The sequence below is a fragment of the Ambystoma mexicanum genome, chromosome 10 (assembly GCF_040938575.1).
Source record: "Ambystoma mexicanum isolate Mex_15411 chromosome 10, UKY_AmexF1_1, whole genome shotgun sequence".
Taxonomy (NCBI): domain Eukaryota; kingdom Metazoa; phylum Chordata; class Amphibia; order Caudata; family Ambystomatidae; genus Ambystoma; species Ambystoma mexicanum.
Genome location: NC_090932.1, coordinates 733,034,096 through 733,058,912, shown reverse-complemented (window position 1 = coordinate 733,058,912; position 24,817 = coordinate 733,034,096). Strand labels below are relative to the sequence as shown.

The 24,817-nt window shown below is 47.8% G+C and overlaps 1 protein-coding gene across 2 annotated transcripts in view; it reads right to left on the bottom strand.

Annotated features, from left to right (window-relative positions):
* RNF13 (ring finger protein 13) overlaps nt 1–24,817 on the bottom strand; it is a 1,183,896-nt gene that overhangs the window by 625,154 nt on the left and 533,925 nt on the right. For both annotated transcript variants that reach the window (XM_069618372.1, XM_069618373.1), the window contains one exon: nt 15,080–15,167. In XM_069618372.1, the coding sequence (XP_069474473.1) occupies nt 15,080–15,167 (88 nt within the window). The remainder of the gene's footprint in view (nt 1–15,079; nt 15,168–24,817) is intronic.

Here is a 24,817-nt window from a genome sequence, read left to right as displayed (position 1 = left end):
TTTTCACAAGTGCAGAACATTAACGTTTTCTGCTTCACTTCCTGTTGCAATGGAATTTATATTTCAGTGGACATAATGTGCAGCCACCATCTAAAATGTTGCACTCCTTAATAGTCGGATTGTTACTATCAGGGGGGGGACCAGAGGAGGTAAGGCTTGCACACTAGCAGCATACACAATCAGAAGCAATGCGCTGACCCAAAGCTTGATATTAAGAAGATTTGGCATACATCTCAGCACACACACACACACTTCTGTCGGGTGTACCTGCCATGTAATCAGCACATTTACCCGCCTTGCGCTTTGCATGACCCACCCTCCACCTTACCTTTGGAAACAAACATTTGTTACATGCGGATTTGGCCATCAGTCTATCGAGCATTGGGATTTCCAATCAACTATTTTAAAAGTATTAAGTCCAAATAAAGTAAAATAGCTACATTGGAATCTTGGATTGAGACTTGGCATAACAGGAACATCTGCAGCACTTTTGGAGCAAATGATTGTAGGTGAACAATATTAACATAACGTGGAAACAGGCCAATATTACAAAAAAGAAAGTTATGTGAATCAGACATACTTTCTCAGAGCTGAGTTGCTTTCGACTTTAAAAAGAAACATTGATTCAGAGATGCTATGTTTTTGTGTAGTGATGACTATTCACTGTCTCCCATCAATGTATTTCACAATTTACATTTTAATATAAACCATAAAGATATAATAACGCATTGACTCCTTTAATTAATTCCAAATACATTATGTTGAAAACGTGTTTTCTGTGATAGAGTGAACAAAAAAGAGTTGGTATGCATTGATGGAGTGTCTTCTGAGTTTTGCACGCAGAAACTGGATTTAAAAAATGAGTAAACATTATGTTTTGCTGCATCATGCATTAATGACATGACAATGGGCGTTGCATAGATAGCGAATGCAGCAGCTAATGTCACATAAAGGGGCGTGTGGTATGGCTTATTGCTGCCTGGGCACTTGACCGTAGGTCGATCGTGCAGTAGATTACATTATCACAAGATGGGGAATGGTGCCGTTCAGAGATATTATTCTTTTGAAAATGTAAGTGATGCACTGTGAAAAGAAATCAATACATTGATATATGGTGTGGTACAGATTACATTACGATTGCCCAAATTAAACAAACGAGTGAACCTTAGATAGGTTTTAAACTGCTCAAATGATTTGCTATTCTGAGCAACACAGCATGGCAGCGGGAACAGTCACTGCTTTTGCACCACATTTTCCAATACTTATGAACTCTCTGGTTAGCAGGTGGCACTCACACAAAGCCTTTACGATTAAAAGAAAGCATTTATAACATTAATAAGTGGGTGCATCGATAGTGGATCCTAATCCAAGGTTGACTACTTCGAATCTGGTTGTAAAACCATTCCTCTAGGTATGGCAAATACTACTCAAGTAATCCTCCGAGTCTTTGTTCTGCTTAGAATCACATGCTATGCACAGTTCACCATCCAGTGATTAGCTTGGAGTATTACATCGTTTTTTGAATTCGAAAACATGGTGTTGACAGGGGTAAAATCTTTCACACTAACTCTACACTATGTGTACAGGGACACACACAATTGCTCATGCGTTAAAGTCCTCCGATTTCTTGTTTGTCTGCCCTGACTATTATTGTTGAGCGTGTAGCTGTATGGGCTTGTGCATCTGCTTAGATTCACATGCTATGCATATCTTAGCAAGCAGTACCCGAGTAATGTGGTGGGCAAGCAGCGGGAATAGTAAAGAATAAATGTTTAATAACCACGTACCCACCCTGTGAATCTGCACTTGCTCGTGTATCTACACAGTAGTGTAGTGTAAACGTATGGACTGAACTCCAAGTTGCAGCCTTGCATATTTCTTCTAGTGGTATATTAGCAACACAAAACAACAATGCTCCAGTGTTGTGTGGCATGGGCTTTTGGTGTGAACTGTAAAGTTGTATGAGCTAACTAATAACATAGCTGAATGCATTTGACAATCCATCTAGAAATAGCAGTCTTGGTTGTGGGATCCCCCTCTCGCCTAACAGCAAAGTAAACCAAGAATGGTCTGTTTTTTCTAATCTAATTGGTTTTGTTAAGATTTAACATTACCACGCTACGGACATCCAGGGTGTGTAAAGCTCTTTCTCTCCTACTTTGTGTATTTTGAGAGAAAGACGGTAGTTAAATGGATTAGTTAATATGGAAATGTGCAATAGATTTAGGAGAAAAGCAAGGGGAAGTCCTTAAAAATACCTTGTGCTTGTGAATGGATACAAAGGGTTCTGTAACAAGAGCCTGTAATTTGCTTACTCTTTTAATAGAAGTAAATGCTATTAGAAAAGCAATTTTATGATATATGATATGATAGGTTATTTATAAGTCGCTTAATACCCAGAGGTTTCTAAGCGCAGACCTGGGGATCGAACCTGTGGTGCTCCGTGTCTTCTTGCTTCCAAGGCGAGCACGTTGCCTCCGAGATATCCTCCTTTTAATTTTGCTATATGCTTAGGTATGAAGGGTCTAAATATGAGCTTTTGCAGGCCGATGTCGAGTTCCCACCCATTCCATGAAAGCCTAGACTATCAGGAATTTCCATTAGGATATTTATTTTTAGATGTGGTGTAGGCTGCCAGCGCAACCAGATGAAATTTAAGCAAGTTAAAAACTAAACCGGAGTCCAATAAGTGTAATTGGTGTACTACAGTATCTGCAGATGTACAACCAATAGGGCAAAGACCATTTGGGTGCACCATACCATAAAAAACCTTTCCACCGATTGAAATAACAAGGTCTGGATTTGGGTTTCCTGGCCTCCTTTAGTATTTCCTTGCAACTTGTAATAAGTTGCAAATGACAAAATTCTATGAATTCTGAAGCCATGTTGCCAGGTTCAGCGTCTGTGAGTATGGATGTGTTAATTGAGTTACTGTGTTAGTAAACAGTGTACTACCTGAAGTTTCATGGGTGGCTGAATTGCCATCCTCATGAGATGGGGGTACGATATCTGTTGTGCCCACATTGGGACAATTAATAATATAGTAAGATGTTCTGTATCATAAGTTTACTGCGCCTAAAAACTGCAGAATGTTTTCTTTCAGATTTCTCCACAATGATATGTGGGGGATGGGTTATGGTAATTAATTAGGTAAGGGGAGTATGGGAGATGGGGGGGCTGCTGGGGTCTGCCCCACATATAATTGTGTCAACAGAAAAATAAAATTCGACTTTTGCATTCAGTATTTAATGTTGGCAATGGTCACATAGATCCAGATGTTCTTGGTGTAGTTGTACTACTTTGTGGAAGAGAAATGGCGAGGGGGGTGGGGGGGGGGTGATGAGAATATACAAATATCACAAACCAGTTCATCGATAGTGGTTTCCCTAGTGACCCTTTGTCTGGCTACCTGGATGCAAAGCTGGGGCATTTGGCATTCTGGGCTGTTGCATACATCTCCACTGTTCAATATCCCCATTTTGAAAATCTGTGGAGTGTGTTCATCTCCCACTCATGGTTTTGTTAAAGTACTCTACTGAGATCATCTGCTACAAATTTGCAATTTCCTGGAACACGTTGTGCTTAAATGCCAATCCCTCTCGTAATGCACCAAAAATCATAGGTTTCGTGCTAGGAGGGTTATAGAATGCATTTCCCCCACGCTTGTTTATATACTACATTGCAGTAGTAGTGTTGTCTGCATTTACCAGCACACGGCTGTTTAATCTTGTTTAAAAAGATAATAGTGGCATTTTTATGGCCAGGAGTTCCAACATATGTATGTGTTTTTTTTATTCCCTTTTTGTCCATTCCGCTTGTGCAGTGAGGTCCGGTCAACGTGACCCTCTGCCTCAGACCAGCAGTCAGGTGTAGGTCATGTGTACTGGTCGTTGTCTGACTGGTCTTTCCTTTCAAGAAGTTTGTTTTGTCCATCAATGCAGAGCACTCATCATCTTTTTTGGAAAAAAAACACTAGTTCGTCCCAGATACATGAGAGCACTGATGCGAGAGCCACTGCTGGATGGCGTGCATGTGGTTCTATGTAAATGCAGGATGCCATCATGCCTAATATTGTTGTGCATAGAGTTCATAATGGCTAAGAGGGATGTTGCTAGGTTCTCAGGGAAAGGGGAGTTCCCTGGTGTGGGGGGTTGGATGGACAGAAGAGATTGTTTGGGAAGGTATGGGGAGATGGGAACAATTGGGTTGAGTTGGCCCAGAATGAGGTGGACACTGAATGCCCTTCACAGGACAAGGATGACATTTGGGGGGTTGGGTGGAGAGGCACCAAGAATCAATCGCCAAGAACACGGGACTTGATACTGTTAATGACTGTTAGGAGGGTTGGGGAGAGCAGGGTAAGTGTGGGGGATTTATCCCAGAAGTATAGGTGTATGCCTTTGTGTTCATGATATTGTCCCTTTATATCTAATAGTAATACAAACAAGTTATAAAGTATTCCAAAGTAACACATTTTAAAGATGCTTAAAAAGCTGCAAAGCATGATCTATATATGGCTTCTGCTCGTAACAGGAAAGACATAATACACACCCCACAACTGGGAATCAAATGAGCCTTGTTTAGTTCTGATGTCTTCTTTGCTCTTTTAAATGAGGAATGAATGGCGTTATGACCTGCATGCCATAGTAACACACAATTATTAGGCAACTCCAGCGCATACAGTTTGTCCATTACCATTCCTACTCTTGAAACAAGCACTGCACCTGGCCATCACAGTACAGTTGCCTACTCTCTGCTGATGCACACTTGATTCTGCTCTAATTCACTGTTTGCCATCACCTGCTTCTTCCTATGCCGAAGCTGGAATTCTGAGAAATTCAAGGAAATCTGATTTTCTGGTGTGCTTCTCCAGTTTCAGAAATATAGGAAACATTTTAGGAATATGATTGTCACTATTATCCCCACTTTCTGCATATTCCCTACAATTCAGGAATTTTACATTTCATTTTCATTTGATGTTCATTACACGACGAACATTGCTGAATTTCGGGGAGGATTCTTTTAAGCCGAACCTGAAGCTCTCTTGACAGGAATATCACATCAAGTAAAGATTAAGAATACGCATTTTGGAGGGCAGTCTCTGGACTGCCTTTATGCTTCTAAGCCTACAGGCTCCAGCAATAGACTACTGAACTCCAAATGCGCCGTGAACAGTGTCATGTACAATGGATCCGTATGCCACATTACCATCTTATTTTTAGGCATAAGAGACTCAATTTACTAACTTTAAAAACCTGACTCCTAACACAAGCATTTTCACTTAATATAGCTATTACATTTCTAATCCATTATAAAATCATACCTGATTTTTAGGATTTGTCTACCACGTAAAATTGTTTGAGATAAGGGAGGCGAGCCCACTATCAAAATACTCCCTTGGGGACAAGGCAAGCGGGATCCCACTGGGGTGACAATTCTAGAACTTCTCCCTTAACAGCATCTCAAGCTCTTATTGGATATATGGCAGCTAATGAAATTACCAATGTACAGGGCCCTGTAAAATTGTGCGTGGTTTGGTGCCTTACCCTTCTGTTTTAACCAAGTCTCAGAACCAATGGTTATGTATGTCATTACAGAGACAGATGTAAAAGCGATGCAACCCTTACCTGGAGAGGAGCAGCAGCTACGGAGCAAGACAGCCACAGGGCATGAGCCAGGCTGAGTAACGCTGTGTTCTACCGCAGCCGGCAACATAGTGCGGAGACAGGAAATCCTGGAGGCAGGAGCATGACATATAGTGGTGGGCTGAGAGCCTGTGGAATGCCTCTGAACCCAGGAGGGACGTGAGCCCCCGACGCCAAGGTCTCCAATGCCAAGAGAAGGCACTGAAGGAACAATTTACTTACCTGTAACTGTTGTTCTCCAGCATGGGTCTGGCATGGATTCACATGCTCATGAATATTCCCCGTCGTCAGGCCGGGAATCCTCGGTATAGAAAAAAAATCTGTATCAGTTTCGTTTCTGATCTGTCTTTCTTAGTAGTAACCAATCACTGGTCTCTGGGTCATACTGCCCCCAGCCAATGACTGCCCTCTCCCTAAGCCCCGCTTCTGGCAGCCATCCTCGGATTTGGTAGCACGTAAAGTGGTAGTATGACCAAGTGAAGAGCCGCAGAGGGGTAGGCGGGAGGGTTCGCATGTGAATCCATGCCAGACCCATGCTGGAGAACAACAGTTACAGGTAAGTAACTTGTTCCTTCGACAGCATGGGTGCTGGCATGGATTCACATGCTCATGAATAAGAGAATACATAGCAGTACACACATGCACAACCACGGGAGGTGGCAACAGGCTCAACATTAAGCAATACAACAACTCAACATTAAGCATCTCTTACCTCCTCACCAGGCTCACCTTCGGCCAACAGGTTGCCCAGCACTGCTTGGCCGACCCTGGACTCCTCCCTGGAGTCCCGGTCGACGCAGTAGAATCTTGTGAAGGTGTGCGTCGACCTCCACATCGCAGCCCTGCAGAGGTCTAGCAGGGGCACACCAGACAGGAACGCCGTGGTAGCAGCGATCGCTCTGGTCGAATGGGCTCTCGGACGGCCGGGCAGCGGTCGGTTCGCCAACCGGTGACAGTGCATGATGCAGCCGGAGAGCCATCTGGAAATGGAAGTCTTCGAGAGAGCCTTCCCTTGATTCACAGTCCCAAAGTTCACAAACAGCTGTGACGTCTTCCGAAAACTCTTTGTGCTACATCCAGCGAGTGCAAAGTCCTCTCGGCCGGCGACGAAGGCGACGGGAAGAAAACTGGCAACACCAAGGGCTCGTTGAGGTGGAAGTCCGACGGCACCTTGGGCATAAAGGAGGGGTGCGTCCTCAGCACCACCCTCGTGTCATGAACAGTCAAGTATGGATGCTTGCAAGATAGGGCCTGGATCTCTCCCACTCGTCGTGCGGAGGTGATGGCCACGAAGAAAGCAGTCTTCCATGACAGGAACTTCAGAGGCGTTGAATGCATAGGCTCGAATGGGGCCCCCATGAGCCTGGTCAGCACCACATTAAGCTCCCACACCGGGGCAGGAGCCTTCACCGGCGGAAATGATCGGAATAGTCCCTTCATGAATTCTTTCACCAGGCGATGAGACCACAAGGACGCCCGTCCCACAGTCCTGGTATATCGGGAGATTGCAGCCAGATGTATTTTGATGGAGGCGTGAGCCAGTCCAGCTTTGGCCAGCGACAGTAGGTACGGCAGTACTTGAGGGGCCGTAATCCGCAGAGGGTTAATCTTCTGTGCACGGCACCAGACAGAGAACCTCTTCCATTTATGTCCGTAGCACTTGAGAGTTGAGGACGCCCTGGCCTTTGCAAGAACCTCTCTGCAGTCGGCCGGGATGTCGTACCCTCCAAACTCTAGTGCTGCAGGAGCCAGGCCTGCAGGTTCAGCGACTCCGGGTTGTGGTGAAGAATGGCGCCTCCTTCTCTGGAGAGAAGGTCTGCGTCCATTGGCAGCTTGACTGGTGTGGACGTTGACAAGTCTAGAAGGTCCGGGGACCAGATCTGTCTCGGCCACGCTGGTGCGACGAGGATCATCCTGCACTGGGACCTCTTGAGCTGGTTGATGAGCCGGAGCAGCAACGGCAGCGGAGGGAATGAATAAAGAAATAGGCCGTCCCAGGGGAACGAGAAAGCATCGCCCATGCTCCTCGGCTGGGGGAACCTGCTGGCAAACCTCCGGCACTTGGAATTCGTCGCCGTCGCGAAGAGATCGATTTGGGGTTAGCCCCATCGTCGGAAGAGTAGATCCACTTGATCGTGGCGTAGTTCCCACTCGTGGCACGAGCGCAGCTCCCTGCTGAGTGAGTCGGCGATCGTGTTTTTTATTCCTGCCAGATGAAGAGGCACCAGAAACATCCGTTGGGCGACGGCCCAATGCCACAGATCCTGGGCTTCCTTGGATAGGGCCGGGGACCTGGTTCCGCCCTGCTTCCGGATGTAGAACATCGTGGTGGTGTTGTCGGTGAAGATCCTCACCACCTTGCCCTTGAGGGACGGGAGAAAGGACCTGAGGGCCCAGAACACTGCGTGGAGCTCCAAAATGTTGATGTGAAGTGACTTCTCCTCCGGGAGCCAAAGGCCTCTCGCGTGAAGATCTCCGGAGTGCGCTCCCCAACCTTCCAGGGAGGCGTCCGTCGTCACCGTCACCTGGTGAGCTGGGATCTGAAAGTCTGTGCCCGCCGACAGATGGGAGCGGGTACCCCACCACCGGATCGCCCGATGAACGTCTCGTTGAGAGGGATTCTGTCCTCGAAGCTGCCCGTCGAATGGACCCAGCGGGCGTCGGGGAACTCTTGTAAGGGGCGCATCCGAAGCCTGCAAAGGCGCACCAGATAAATGCAGGAGGACATCATCCCGAGGAGGGACTTGATAGATCTTACCCTGGCCATGTCCGTGGCCAGCAGACGCTGCACCTTACCCAGAATGGTCCTGGTCCTTTCCTCCGACGGCGAGGCCAGCTGCGCCACTGTGTCAAGCTTGGCTCCCAGAAACAGGGTGACTTGCGACGGAACCAGGTGGGATTTTGGAAAGTTGATGGAGAATCCCAGGTCCGTGAGCAGTTGGACGGTCTTCGCAGTGTGCTCCACGGCGAGCTCCCTTGTCCTTGCCCGGATGAGCCAGTCGTCCAGGTAGGGGTAGACGTGGATCCCCTGTAGGCGCAGCCGCGCTGCCACCGGTGCGAGGCACTTGGTGAACACCCTGGGTGCCGACTTCAATCCGAACGGGAGGGCCTTGAACTGGTAGTGCCGCCCTTGGACCACGAACCTGAGGAACTTTCGGTGTCTTTTTAGAATGGGTATGTGGAAGTACGAATCCTCCAAGTCCAACGACGACAGGAAATCGCCCTCCTCCAGCTGTCCCAGCACGTGCTGGAGGGTGACCATACAGAACTTCTGCGCCTTGATGTACTTGTTCAGTCGTCGTAGGTCAAGGATGGGGCGCCATCCTCCTTTCTTCTTTTTTACGAGGAAGTACCTTGAGTAAACTCAGGAGCCCCGAAGCCTCTTTGGGACGAGCTCAATGGCACCCTTCTTGAGCATCGCCCTTACTTCCAACAGTAGTTGAGGGACGTGACTTTCCTTCCTGGCCACGGGTGGAACGCGAGGGCACTTCTTCTGAAACTCGAGGGCGTGCCCTTGGGCCAGGGCGTCCAGCATCCAACGGTCGGTGGAGATGGACTCCCACACGCTGACGAACCTCGCCAGCTGGCCTCCCACCGGGGTGCTTCGGCGGGGGCCCGACCCCACGGTCGGTTCAATCTTGTTTGGAGGCCGCCTTGCCTCCTTGATCTCCCTGCCGATGACGACGGGCACCAAATGGCTTGCCGCGTCCCCTGTAGGCTTCCTGGGACGAAGATCTTGCCGCTTGGCGGTACGTGGAGGAGCCACTGTCGGATCCCTTGGAGGCACCTTGTCTGCCTCCGGAGCGCCGAAAGGACGGCTGTCGTTGTTGGAGCACTCCCAGTGCCCGGGCAGTCTCTGCGTCTGTCTTGATGGCCTGAAGGGACTCATCAACCGCCTTCCAAAACAGGTTGTTCCCGTCGAAGGGCATGTCCAAAACCTTGGCTTGTACGTCCTGGCGGAAATCCGTGGCTTTAATCCATCCTCGTCGTCTCAAGCAAAGGCTGTTGCCCAACTGACGGAAACCGGTGTCGGCGATGTCCGTTGCCACCATGATGGCGTGGTCCGAATCAATCTCACCCTCCTGTAGGATTTCAAGGGCCTCAGCCCTCTTGGCTTCCGGAAGGAAGTCTAACAGAGGGGCGATTTTGAACCACAACTCCCTGTCGTAGCGGGCTACGATAGCCAGGGCGTTGGCCGCCTTGATAGTCGTCGCTGCGGATGAGATGATCCGTCGTCCCATCGTGTCCAACTTCCTGCCCTCGCCGTCCGGCAGGGAAGTTGATGTCGAGGCCGATGCCCCCCCAGCTTTCTTCTTTGCCGCCGCCGAGACGACAGAATCCGGGGTAGGTTGTGCCCGAAGGCACAAGGGGGCAGCGTTGGGGACCCGATACTTCTTCTCGTACCGGTCCCTCTTTGCCAGCGCCATGGCAGGGTTCTTGAGGCCTTGCGCCATTGGTAAAGGAACCCTTCTTTCTTCTCCTCTTCTGGGCAGAGCTGGAAAAGCTTGGATGCCCTGAAAATCATGGCATGAAAGGATCCAATCTCGTCGGGCGGGAACGCCCGAGCAGGGGGCGACGGGGGACACGTCCCGTCGTCGCCTCCGTCATCTGTACCTGTCGTAGCCGTGTCCGTGCCTGTATCATCCCCATGGGTAGTAGACCGGGGGGAAGGGAGAGCAGGCCGCAGAGGTGGGAGAGGTGGCGTAGGATGCGTCCTCCTCTTATGCGGTGGACTTTCCGAAGGCCCTGGCTCCGGTTCCCCCGTCGGGTCTGGCTCAGGTACCTCCGTCGGGGGAAGGGGCAACCTTGTCCTTATCTCCGAGCATAAGGACTGAATCACTGACAAAATGGCCGCCGAAGTGTCCTGCGGCGCCGGAAATGACGGGCGCGAGGGCTCTTGAGGAGCCTTGTCAGCGACACCGTCGCTCTCATCGTCGCCCTCGTCGGGATCCCTCCCGATGGGCTGGGCCTCTTCCACGACTTCGATGAGCTCTTCTTCAGAGGTCGTGTCTGTATCCACGATGGCCACCAGCCCCTCCCCCACCTTTTCCAACGAGGACTTCGTGGGGGTCTTCTCAATGGGCCTGAAAGACTCCCCCCTCCGCGGTGGCAGGGAGACTCTGGGTCCTGAGGGCGCCTCCACTGGTGTAGCCTCCACAGGCTGAGCCAGGGTCACGGCGACATCCTCAATCGAGGTCTTAGCAGGGTGAATTAAGGCCATCGTCACCTTCTGGACGCCTGGGGCCTTCACCTTAGGGGGAGGGTCCGAGCCTCTCTCCCTCTCTGCCGGAATCTTCGAGATCGACCGGGGCCTCTCCAGAAGCTTCGCCGGGTTCTCGGACTTCCTTTTACCCGAGCCAGAGCGTTGGCTCGTGGTTGATGGCGCCGGGGAGGATGCGCCCTGCCTGGCAGCCAAGGAGCCGACCGTTCGGCGCTCCCGGTGCCCGCGGACTCGCGGTGCTTAGCCTTTTGTTGGGCCCCCGTCGCCGGGGCGCCCTCACAGGACTTAGAAGACCGCTCGGACTTATTTTTCTTCTTCTCGCCCGACGGGCTCTTCTCTTCCAGCTAGTTGGCGAGACGGAGGTGGCGATCCTTCATGGTCCGCTCCGACATGTTCCCACAAAACGCACAGTCCTTCTCCGTGTGCGTCTTGTCCTCATGGAGACAGTAGAGGCATAACGAATGCTTGTCCTCCTTGAAAACATTCTGAAGCTGGCATCCAGGGCAGGTCCTGAACAGCTTCCCGGGCGTCAAGCTTCCTTTCTCCTGGGCCATGTCCGGGGTAGGCCTCGGAACTTCTGGAATCCTCCAAAAGCGTAACTCGACAAAAACTTCACCCTTGAGGGGCGTAGAAAACTCCGAAACGGATCCCCGTTGATCGGATGTAGAAATGGTGGAGCTTGAGGCTCTATTTAACCGAAAAATGAGAAAAAAACTCCTGAAAAAGCGCGAAAACGCACCAAAAGCTCGAGAGCTACAGCACGAGGACTCCCAACACTTGAACATGCGATAAAAATCTGAGGATGGCTGCCAGAGGCGGGGCTTAGGGAGAGGGCAGTCATTGGCTGGGGGCAGTATGACCCAGAGACCAGTGATTGGTTACTACTAAGAAAGACAGATCAGAAACGAAACTGATACTGATTTCTTTTCTATACCGAGGATTCTCGGCCTGACGACGGGGAATATTCATGAGCATGTGAATCCATGCCAGACCCCATGCTGGAGAAGCAACATAACGGCACGCCCGAACGCAGGAACAGAACCTGGGAACCGACAACCCAAGAAGCACGGTTCTGATGCTACTGGAGTAATTGCCTCCCCCACAGAAGAACCCTGCAATGAAACAGGTATGCGGGTCATGCCGAGGAGAAGGGCCGTCGAACTCCACAAAACTCCCAAATAGAGTAAGAGTAACGCAAACCAGGACACAATATTGGAGGGTATTTGTGGGGGTTATTAGAACCCAGAGAGCAAAAGAAACATCCCAGGGAGGTGAACTTGAAGCTAACAACCCAGGAGTGGTTATCAGAGAGCAGAAAGCAAAGCACAATAAACATCCTAAGGCGGTGACCCTGAGCCCAATAAACCCAGGAGGGATTACCAGAGAGCAGAAAGCACAAGAAACGCCCAGAGGGGTTAATATAAAATGAAGGTTTTGTAGAGTCAAATTGTACACTTAAGGAAAAAACTTCTTATCTTGAACAAGGCTTTGTGGGGAGGGGCCAGGAGACCCCTTCTGTGTAGAAAATCCAGTAACTTTGTTGTGAGCTGTACAACTAGGCATGAGCCTGGAAGCCAGGCGAGAAACTAAGACATTTGAATTGTGTTCAGGCTAATGTCTGAAAAGGACCAAGAGAAGAGGATTTGATAGAAACATTTAGGGAGGGTGTCATGCACCAACCAGAATCAGCCAATAAAGGGGAGTATGAACACTTCCCTAGGCTAAGTCTTTTTGTTTCCTTTGCTAGTGGTAGGAACAGCCAGTAGGGTAGCACAGGTTTGGATGGAGGACAAGGTTGATTTATGTAAAACATCATGAAGACTACCCTTTTATTATTTTGTAGAGTAGGGAAACTTTACCTTAGAAGTTGGGCTAGGTGAGGCATTTGTTTTGTTTTACTTGAGAGTCTATAAAAACATCCAGTATGTCTCCTGTGTCTGACTTGCCACATCCCACAGTGTCAACTGTAATTTAACTGTCTTCAGTGCAGCATCCAGGCCATCATGGTTGGAACAGTATTTAAAGTCCAAGCGTTGAAAGTCCACCCAATCCAGACGTTTTGGACCAGAGAAAAAGAAAGATCTCTAATCTTTTTTTTTTAGGATTGATAGGGTGGCTCTGTTTTTGAATGTTTCATCCCAAGATAGTGCTGTGACAATCCTCTTCGGCAATCACCCAAATTGCTTGAGCTCAAGTATTTCAGACCTACATGCTTTTCAATATCAGAAGAATACTTTGTGCAGTTCACAAATCCTCATTTAACTCCAGAATTAAAGGAACTATTACTCTTATAAATGGTGCCTCGAAAGAGGTGGTCGGGAGCGGACCTGTTCCAAATTAGAGATGGTGAAATCAGTCAGAAAATGTTTCCTCTAGAGGCCAGATGTGCTACCATTGATCAAGAATGCCTGGCAATAAAACGGGAAAGAGAAACACTGAGATACTACATGGCAGGAAGACACTTCACCTTTGTAACAGATCATGCCTTGCTAGTATGGATCACCAGAGAAAAAGGCACATACGCTTGAAACCTAAGTTGTCTTTTAGCTTTAAAAACGTTCAACTTAAACCCTTGAACACAGATGATTAAGGAGACACACTAATGTAGACTTTCATCTCACTTCCCCACTCCTCTTAATGAATCAACAGAGATGTCCAAGCTAACAGAAAGGCTATGTTATTAACTGGCCGAGAAAAATGCTTTGTATGTGTTTTTCCATTGGCTATAGAATGCTATGCAGGAAGCAGAACTTCCCTTTCTATGGTCACCAGAGCGGATACATGCCACAGAAAGTAAGCACAATCGCCTGGGAAAGAGGTAAGGAAATCCAGGAGGAAATTGTGTGAGCCACGCAGGGTAGCAAAGGAACATCAAGATGTGGAGTACAACTTGCTGTGTACATGTAAAGCTGAAGCACAGCTGTGCAGAGATGTGAACATCAACCTACTTGAAGCTTGGGTGAGGCTGTACAGAGACAGAAAGGAGGTCAATCCTTGTGAGTCCATGAAGTCTGGGTTAAGTCATATAGAGACAAGTAAGAGTGCAACCTGCTGAGAGTCAGAAGTTTGAAAGAAGCATGCAAAGACAGGAAAGAGTGACACTTGCTACGAATCCACAATAGATGGGCTAAGCCATGCAAAGACAAGAAAGAAGGCAATCTGCACAGCTTGCTCAAAGCATGGGGAAGGGAAAGCCACAATGCTGTCAAGAGCAGCAGGGTGCTGGAACACCTGCCAATTGACATACTGCTTTTCAGGGAATGACGATGCAATCCAATACAGTGTGCTACTAGTATGTGCAACCAAGATACCAAGACTGTGTGAGACAGGAGACATGCTGTGTGTTGGGAGTCATCATCCCATAGAAAAAACAACCAAGAGAAGGAGACGGAACTAAGAAATACTATGCTGCATTCTGACAGGGAAGTAAGAATCCCATGGCATTTATAACTAAGAGTGTGTGAACAACGCCACAGGCTGCATATAGGAAGTTGAAGAATGCACCAAACCATGTTCAGAATCAAGTGAAAGACTAGGAAAGAAGGTACATGCAGCATCTGGAGCATACAAGTAAAAACCCCTAGTCTTTTGCAACCAAAAGTAAGACTATGCAGACAGCGAGAAGTGATGATCAATGTAATGTTTTAGAGATCCACTTTTTTGGTTTTCTCTAGACTTATTTAAGCAATTTGATACAGACAGCATTGGCCTCCCTCATTAACTATGAGAATCTTTCCAGTCTCTCGGGAGTGACTGAATATAGTTGTAAATTATGCTGTTACCCTCTCTCCCAGTTCAATACATATCCTAGGAAATAGTCCATGTGTTCACGTTGACTTGCACTTGAGGTTTGCAAGCTCATGCAGGACTCTCTCTTAAAAAAAAAAAAATAAATAAGCAGAATTCACTCCAACTACCCACACTTTCCATGCAATCTTATGCTGCTGTTCGGTTGCTCCTCATCACTGTCTTCTGTTTTAAATGCTCCACAGAAATCAACTGAACAGGTCTGACATTTTTCTGGACTACCTCATGGGTTTTCCTCTCCCCTTAAACCTCCTATTAGAAAAGCGGAACATTCGGAATGCCATCTCTTCAATAACATACCAAATGAGGTCTGGACTTCTTGCTTCACTTGTTCGCAATGTCCTTCCGTTTTGTGTCCTTATACACTGGACTGACTTTTTTCATATCTATAGGAGTTAATACTTACCATCATTGGATCCCATGCTGATGAGGTCATCAGAATCAACATTGTAAACGACTGCTGCCTTGTATCCTGCTTTCTGAGCATTTAGCACCTGAAACACATGCACATTTGATAATTGTTTCTTTCTGCAAATTTGTGGAATGTTAATGTCAAGCAACAGTGTGAATTTGTAATTAAATATACACATTTTGCTATGTCAAATCAGTAATTAGATCATGGGCCCAAACCACACATTAAAGGAAACTGACGGGAAGAGTTTGTACAGTCTCCATTTTATTCCATTCAATATTTAGCCATTTTGAAGAGTTTCAACACCAAGTAGATCTTAAAGAAGTAGCAAATTATACAAACCATTTAGCATTCTTGGAGAGGGTGTGGGCAATGCCCACACTTATTTACCCCAACACAGGTTAATGATCCTGAGCAATAGGTGAAGGGCCAGTAAGTTGCCTGTATTGCCCGTAGTGAAGGGCACAAACACTTACCAGCAGCCCAGAGTGATGAGTGTCATGTTTGGATAAATGATTCACGCACTAAATGGATTGCATTTGCAGCACAATCAATGAACCCATCATGCAAACATAGTGAAAAGGTTACTTCAAAGATGGCCATAGAGGAAGTGGCTATGAAGACTGCTTTACACGGACATGATAGGGGGTTGGGAGAGGTGAAGCACCATTTTGATTTTCAGCAAAACACAGCCAGCGCAGGATAAGATTATGGTACTCGGTGCAATGCTGGAAAAAAACAAGGAAACGCTGCAGGAGCCATGAAAAAGAGACAAACACTCATGTAATCCAGGGCCAGGGGCAGGTGGAGAATGATCAAGCGACTGCCAATAACCAGAAGAGAGAAGCATGTAGGCAGGTACTTCGAGCAAATGCTGCGTCATGTGGCAAGTCAGAAGGAGGACTCGGACCAGACAACATGTTATCAAAGGGTTTTATTCAACTTAAAAGAAAAGAACCATCAAGCCCTATTGCTAAAAGGGGAGTTCCCTTCCTAACAAACTATAATTAGGTGATTGTCAATAGTCAAAATAACAAAAATGGTCCTCTGTCCAAAATGTATCCTCTAAACTGTCCCTACCACCAGCCCTACAGAGAAGGGGTGTATCGGCCACTTTTACGCCCTAAAAATGGGCAAATACTCTCAAAAAATAAAAATAGGAAGTAAAAATACTGCCATCCCAAAATAGTAAACAGAAAGGTAGGACCATGTGCTCCTGCTTTCAGCCACACAGCTTCATCAAAATGTTTGGACCAGTAGTGCACATAGTAGCACAGGACGAAACTACTGTTATTACTTACTGATTGGAAGAAGTAAACATGTATATTTTTTTAATGTGTATGAATATCTAGGTGCAAAGGAATAATTAATACGAAAAATTCAATTTTGTAGCTATAACATTTGTACTTGTGTAAAAAATACTCTTATTGGGAATTGGACTTGCATTTTTACTTCCTAAAAATCATTTTACTCCCAACTTTAAAAAATGGGAGTAAAATACTCTCAATTCAAAATATTATCTGGAGCGCAGTCTACTGCTTAGAATAAATATAAAAGAAAAACTAGGCAGAGTGTCCTGTCTTCAAAGTTGGTTACCCCAATCTCTCTCAGGACTTCCTGGAATCTGTCCTGGTTTCGGATCCCATGCTTATACGTAGAAAACAACTCTCCCTCGTTTAACAGTTGTTGATCATCTGTCAATAGAACACATGGGCACTGTCTAGGGTGGGGGGGGGGAATTTGGCACTGGAGAAGGGGTTGGGTGTTCTGAAGCGAAGGTATACTGCGTTCTCTGAGAATGGTTGTCCCCAATCCAATAAGGGGCTTCCTTCCCCATGTAATCCTCCCTTGGTGCACCACCCCCAGGGGGACTATTCTACTATGGACGCACCGCCCTGGCCCCATGGCAAGTGTCTCCCCCTACGGGAGAAAGGACAACATCCTCAGATTCGTCACATACCTTTGCCCTTACGCTGTTGGTTTCTTCATTTCCAAGTAGAAAACAGGACAAAACGTCTTTATTACCTTGCTCTTTCTGGTGTTCTGCACAAAAATAATAAGGTTGAAAATCAAGAAACCAGCCCATAATTCTGGGGTTCGTGTCTTTAAGGAGGCTCATCCAGGTTAGAGGTGAGTGGTCAGTAACTAGCCAAACATTCTACTGGTGAGATAATACTTCAAATACCCCAAATCCCATTTTATGGCTCGAGACTAATTCCATTGTTGCATAATATTTTCTCTAGGGAACAGCTTTCTGCTGACTTATAATACCGGATGCTCTATTCCCTCACACTGCTGGGTGAAAACAGCCCCTAGGCCAGCCTTTGAAGCGTCTGTTTAAAGAGCAAGTTCTTTGGTGAAGTTGGGTACTTTCAATAGCGGTGCACTACAAAGGAGAGACATTGGGGTTTTAAAGCAGGCCTGAATGGTTTTATCCCATTTGAGTTTTTGGGCTTCTCCATTTCTTAGCTTCTCGGTAAGACCAGAGGTGATAGAGGAGTAGTTCGGTATAAACCGCCTGTAATACACCACCATGCCAAGAAAGGCTATTGGGTCCCATTTAGTTTTTGGTACTGGTGTCTCCTGTACTGATCAAACCTTTTCGGTTTGGGGTTGTAGAAGCCCATTGATGACAAAAAGCCAAAATACCTAATGGCAGATTGAGCCAGATGGCACTTTTTTGGGTTGGCAATAAGACTGGCTTTCCTAGAGGCCCTGGTAACCTCAGAGGTGAATCAAGTGTTCCTCCCAAGTTCTACCATGAATAACTATGTCACGCAAGTAGGCCCCGCAAAACCCAGAGAATGGCCGGAGCACCTGATCCATTAATCTCTGAAAATGGAGACCAACCGGTAGAACTTTAAACTGAAATAGCCCCATAGGAGTGGAGAAAGAGGTCTTCTCGTTGTCTGGTGGATTCACTGGTACCTAGTAATAGCCCTTAGTTCGATCAATCAGGGAGAGAAAAACTGCAGATCCCAGTCGACCAGTAAGGTCGTCTATTCTAGGCATGGGATAGTTGTTGAACTGGGATAGTGCATTTAACTTCTCAAAGTTAATACAAAACCTCCACGACTGATCCGGCGAGGACCAGGGGGGCTCTGTGATGGTTCCATTATATCGGAAGCTAGCATGTTCTCCACAAGCATCCGGAATTCAATAGGGTTTTAAATTAACAGCTTTCTCAAGAGGGGTATGGTTTTCCCTCAATCCTTTTCTCACTTTCACAATTTACAATGCCAAGAAGTCTCTTCTCTTGGCTACTCAGAGTCCTCTAATGATACCGAGCGAATGCCTCCCTTCCATTGGCTGCAATATTCACAGTCCTAAGAGGTTGCTTTTCCTCACTTTGCAAAACACAATTTCCAATTACATGGGGAATGCCTCCCTTCCCATATTCGCAATGTTCACAGTACCTAGAGGTGGACGTTCTCTTGGAAAAACACAATTTCAATCACGAGGGGAATACCTCCCTTTCCCTGCATTTTCACACATTCAAGAGGATGAATCTCTCCTTTCAAACACTTGTCTTAACACAATTGGGTGGGGGACCCAGACTCACCATATTTTCTTCAATCAACCATTGGGTCCTCAACCCCCTTTCACTTGTTTCATTCAACAATTGATTTGCGTTCCGGCTCCCCTGCTCGGGTTCACCTAGTTCATGTAATTTTCCTCCAATGGTGTGCAGTGTATGCCACAAAGCTTGGCTGCTTCAGCGTTCTCAGTGGTCTGCAATTCTCCCAGCGGCTCGCTTCCTCGTCTCGCCGGCTTTCCGGTACCACTGGCCTTCGTTCCACAGCTTCTTCTGCTCTCGACCTCTAGGCTGCAAACCCCTGGCTTCTGAGCTTCTCATGACGGCGCCTCCAGGAGCGTCCTTGTTCCCTGCTGCAACTTGCTTCTTCTCAGTTCCCCGAAAATAGAGAAAGCGGTTGTGTACGCATCAAACTTAAAATCGGTACTGTAGGGTCAGAGTTCTTAATAAGCGGGAAATACAAACAGTTCACGTAACATGTGCATAATGGGACAAAATGACTGAACTAGTGGGACAGGATAGACTATATGCTCCGAAACATTCTATATATGGGGCATAGGGTATTGAAATGATGCAGGAACAGATAGTTTGTGTGCATTTTGAGGCCTAGGCATCGAAACATGACAAAACAGCAGATACAGAGCACACCTTCCACACCCGTTATGTCCCCCCTGGCTCTACATATCACAAGTCCCCCTAGGTATAACAAAATGGTATCAACCGTATATAAGATGGAGAAAATACAGGGGCGGGATGAGGCAAGAACCAGATGGGAAACTTCGCTGGGGGAATTCCTTTCGGCTAAGCATTGGAAGCAGTCTTGTTCTCAGACTAGAGCTAATGCACTGAATAGCAGGTGTAGGCTTACACATTATAAATGCTTACACCAAGCATATCACACCCTGATTAAATTGGCAAGATACTTTACAGGCACCTCATCGAGCTGTGCTAGATGTCACGCAGAGGGAGTCGATTTCATACATCTAGCATGGACCTGCTCACTTGTCTAGAGATTTTGGAACCAAATCATAGCACTGCAAACAAGATGACAGAGGCATATATTCAGGCGTCTCCTAGGATATGGCTACTAGGCATATTTCAGGTCGAGGGTATAAGCATTCAGAAGTTCCAGAGTATGGTGTAGATAGTGGCCAGAGCTATGGTGGCAAGGGCATTGTATAGAGGGCCAACACTCATATCAGTATCCTGGTTACATACTCTGGGACATTTGAGACTTATGAGATCCAGTATGGAAACGCGCTGCCAGCCTGCAGTAGAGCAAAAGACATATGGAACCCACTGAAGAACTATCTACTGAAAGAGCACAGACACGGGTGAACAATGGGGAATAAGTTGCGCTAGGGGTCACACTAGTTTGTCCCGCGGGTGACATGATATATGGGCTGACTGATGTTCAATTTAAGCAACCAGATGTGTTGGTTAAGGGTCGTGGGGAGGGAGCGCATGCATGAGGGGTTATGCTGGGAGGAAAGGAGGGAGGAGGATTGGTTCTGGGACAGAGTTGTGTGTTGATGAAAATGTTGTAAAGTTATTATTTTTTTTTTTACATCTTTATCCAAGACACATTACATTGGGTGTATCGCAAGTTGTGGAATGACAATAAATTTTAAAAAAAGGCGGCTAACAAGTTCTAGAAAAATTAATTCCAAACCACCACCCAAAAAGTAAAAGATAAGACACAGAGTAAGAAAGCATAGAAGAGAAGTAAAGTAAGTTAAATGTGTCAGATGATGCAGCTGGACGCCCATCAGCTCATAGTCCAGCAAATCCAGATGGCCGAACCAGGCAACAAAGCGTACCCTCCCTGTTGCATGGCATCAAAAAATGCAGGCTAACTGCCAGTATGTCAGCAACGAGTGTGATTTGGAAAGGTATATGCCCAATCTTCGTAATTGGGGTTGGGTGACCTTAGTTAAACAAGCTCAAAATGCTCAGTCTTTGTTAAATTACTTCATCACAGGGAAGAAATATGTTACTTAACTCCAACTCCTTGTTCTCCAGCATTGGTATCTTTCATGGATTCACATACTCTTGAATATTCCCTGTCGTCAGGGTGGGACTCTTCAGTAACCTTAAAGCAGTTTACCTTTAATCTTTTAAACTGCTAGTTACTTTAGAGCTGTATTAGTGTCATTTTGGGTCATAATGACCACAGCCAATTAGACAGATCCCGTATCTCTTCCCCTGGTGGCCATCTTCAGATTTGGCAGCGCACTAATGTGGCAGTATGAGTCAATTAGAGCCAGAGAGGGGTAGGAGGGTGGGTCGCCTGTGATTCAATGAAAGATACCGATTCCAAGATGGCCGCCGAACCGTGAGAACGCACACCTCGGGTACTCCGTGCAGGCAAACGAAAAAGGAGAAAATCGCGGCAAAATAAGGCAGCTGGAAAGCACAACATGACCCGGATAGAACATCCGTGAGCTGTGGGTCCGAGGACGTGTCCGGTGTGTGTGGCGGAGCCCACGGCCCCCGCAGCAATTCAACGGAGGCCGCAGAAGGAAGCGCGGGGCCCCGGAGTAACAACAGCCTGTAACCGTCAACACTCGATCGGAGATATCGCCCAGCTCCCAGGACACGGCTACAGCGGGAGGCAGGGGATCTGAAATTGTGCAGCTGGAAAACAAAACACAACACGATCCGGGTCGAACATTTGAGAGGTGTGGGTCTGAGGACGTGCCTGGTGTGTGGCGGAGCCCACGTCCCTCGCGGCAATCCAACGGAGGCCGTAGAGGGAATCGGGGGCTCCGGAACAACAACAGCTAGCAAGCGACAACACTTGTTCGGAGGTTTCGCCCAGCTCCCAGGACACGGCCACAGTGGGGAGCAGAGACCCGAAATTGGACAGCCGGAAAACACAACACGATCCAGACTGAGCATTCGTCAGGGACCGAGGATTTCCCGCCCAACGGAGTAGCACGACAGGCCAGGGAGAACTTGCGGAGCACCGGCTACAGCAGTAATAAAGGTACCAGCAGCGGTTGCTAGCGAAGCGAAGGGCCCAGAGGTGAGGGAGCCCCCATCCCAGGGAACCGTGCGCACACCCGAGAGGGAGCAGAGACGCGGAGGGGGGGCAGTTCAGGGCCAGCCCAGGCGACAGCAGCGGAGGCGTCCATCCTGCACTCTCCCAGGTGCTGGGTGAGACCCGGGCCCCGAGGGGAGGACGCCCCATGAGCGGGGCCCTCCCGTAGACCAAAGGAGAAGTGGGGCAGGCCTGAGGAGCACACTGAGGCGATAGGCAGCATCCCTGACGTGACTGGGCCGAGCTCCATCAAGACCCGGGGAGGCAAGGGGCCGGGGAACTGCAACAGCCTGCGACGGACATATAATTGCTGATTACTCAAGCCAAACCCAAAAGAACATTGGCAACGATAGCAACATATACTCCACACTGGGAATAAAGCTTGCCGACAGTGGCCAGAGCAACTCAGATGCCAGGCACCAAATCCAAAACGGGCCCAACCAGAGCAAAAACCCCAGCGAGACCTCAGGAGGGAGATCTAATATTAGGGTCAAAGGCCTGGTCGAATCGGTGCAGGACAAGGATCTAAAAGATACCATGCAACTCTGCTTTAGCAGCCTGCTAGCAGATATCCAACCGGAGACTATCAGCTTCGACAGGATACACCCCGTGAGCCCAATACGCAATGAATCAGGGTCGAGACCTAGAGATGTCCTGATAGCAATGACTTCGTATGGTCTGAAAGAGGAGGTGCCACGCGCGGCAAGAACAAACAGAGACCTTACGATTAATGGTTCCCATATACAGTTATACCAGGACTTTGCCCTGATCACTCTCCACAAAAGAAGGCTAATGCAACCTGTTACGAAGGCCCTTCGAACACATCAAATCCGATATAGATGGACGCACCTGTTTGGCCTGTCGTTTACATGGGAAGGAAAACAGAGGAGAATTGGGAACTGCGCAGAGGGTTTGGCTCTGCTACGCCTGGAGGACGAGCAACCAGAGGCGCCTGTGCGCCCGCACCCAAACACGAATGGCCCGCCCAGCAAACCATGGGAATGGTCAATGGAGAGAAAGCAAAGACGAGGGAGGAAAGGAAGAACCGGAAGCTCGCAGCCGGCTCATGACCGGGAACGGAGAGGCCCAACAGATCCAAACTCGGCCCATCACACGGACAACGAGTGAAGTGCTATCCAAATGTGAGAAAACCGCACGACTGAATGGAAGCACCTGCACGGAGGTAGGAGGTCATAAATCTTGGAAGCAGGGTCAGGTAATACAACTCCTGACTATTGTGACCTGGGGAAGAGTTAAAGGCCCTAAGCCCGCTGTGACCAGCGGGGGGGCCCCTTGGGAGCCCAGGCCTCATGCACTCCCAGGATCGGGGAAAGGGAAAGGGGTGGGTAAGAGGGGGAAAGGGAATAAATGACAGGAAAGCAAAGAACCAAAAACCGGGAAGAAAGGTGAGCCAACTCCACAAATGTGTGAAACGGAAGCAAAAGCAGGCAGAGAAAGCTATAGCAAACAAGAACATGTAGTCCAACAGGCAGATAATCCTCACCTAGGGAGTAATGGAGGAAGTGAACATTGTCTCGATTAATGTCCAGGGGCTAAACTCCCCCGCTAAAAGGCGTTCGATCTTAGGCAGACTGGAAGCTATGCAATCAAAGATAGCGATTCTACAGGAGACGCACCTGCTCCAGAAAGATGAAAAAAGGATGCGGAGCAGAACATATCCTCTTCAGTTTTTTGCCTCAAGCTAGACAAAAACAAAAGCGGTGGCAATCTTATGTAGCAGAGACTTAGACTTTCACAAACAGCAAACAATGAATGATCAGGAAGGTAGATACCTGGGGGTAAAGGGTACTGTCAATGGCCAATTGTATACAATACTAGCACTCTACGTCCCCAATGAAAAGCAGGACCAGTACATCCCTAAACTACTCCACAGGGTGGGAGGATGGTGCGAGGGCTGAGTGATAATAGGAGGGGATTTTAACTGTGTGATGGACCCGCAATTAGATAAAACATTCCCCCCCGACTGCAGCAGATCAGTGAAACAGACAGGCCCTAGGAAAACTTTTCAGAGATTTGGAGGTGATAGAAACGTGCCGATTTTCCACCCGGATATCCGAGAATACACACACTACTCCGCGGTAAACAGGGGTTACTCTAGAATAGACATGATTCTGGTGTCCTCTACATTAATCCCCTATGTCAAAAAAATTGAAGTCGGTGTTCAATATCTCTCCGATCACGCCCCGGTAGTGAATTGCATAGAACTGCAAGGGACAATAAATAGACCCCGACCACAATGGAGGCTAAATGAAACAATCCTGAGGGATATCGCACTTAGGGCACACATGGAAGAAGTCATAAGGAACTATTTCCTTGAAAATGACAATGGGGAGGTGGACTGGAGGGTGGTGTGGGATGCGAGGAAAGCAGCAATTAGAGGGGAATTCATAGCACAAGCAACGCAATACTATAGGGAGAGAGCCCTTATAACGCGCAAATTAGAAGAAGAGGTGAGAAATGCTGAAAAGCTCCATAAGACCCGTCGGACGCCCAGAGCCTGGCGAGACCTTAAAAATGCCAGAGCCAAACTAGAAAACCATACTGCAGATAGAACAGCGCAAATACTGGTAAACACGAAACAATCATATTACATACACGGGGGAAAGCGAGCAAATTCTTGGCAGCTAAACTACGCAAACAGAAGGCGCGTAATCATATTACCCGGCTAAGAAATAGTAGAGGGGAACTGCAAACGGGAGATGAGGAGAAACTAGAAACGATGGTCCACTTTCACAAAAAACTGCTGATCAGCAAGAACCTGAATGCAGCATAACAAGTGTCTTATTTGTCAGCCGTAAAACTGCCACAGATTTCGGAACAAAAAGGAAAATTAGGGGCCCTCATCACAATACAGGAAGTGTGTGATGCGATAGCAGCGCTACCCAGGGGAAAGGCACCAGGCCCAGACAGCTTAGGGAATGGGTTCTACAAAATGTTCCAGGCACAATTGGCAATCAGGGATAGGGGAGCAGTTTCAAAGGACATGGGACACTCGACCACGATATTACCCCTAAAGCCTGGGAAAGGCCCAGTAGAATGCACAAGTTACCGCCCCATAGCTCTCCTCAACACAGATGCAAAATTATATGCAAAAATACTGGCGAATCGATTGGCAGCAGTACTGCCAGAGATA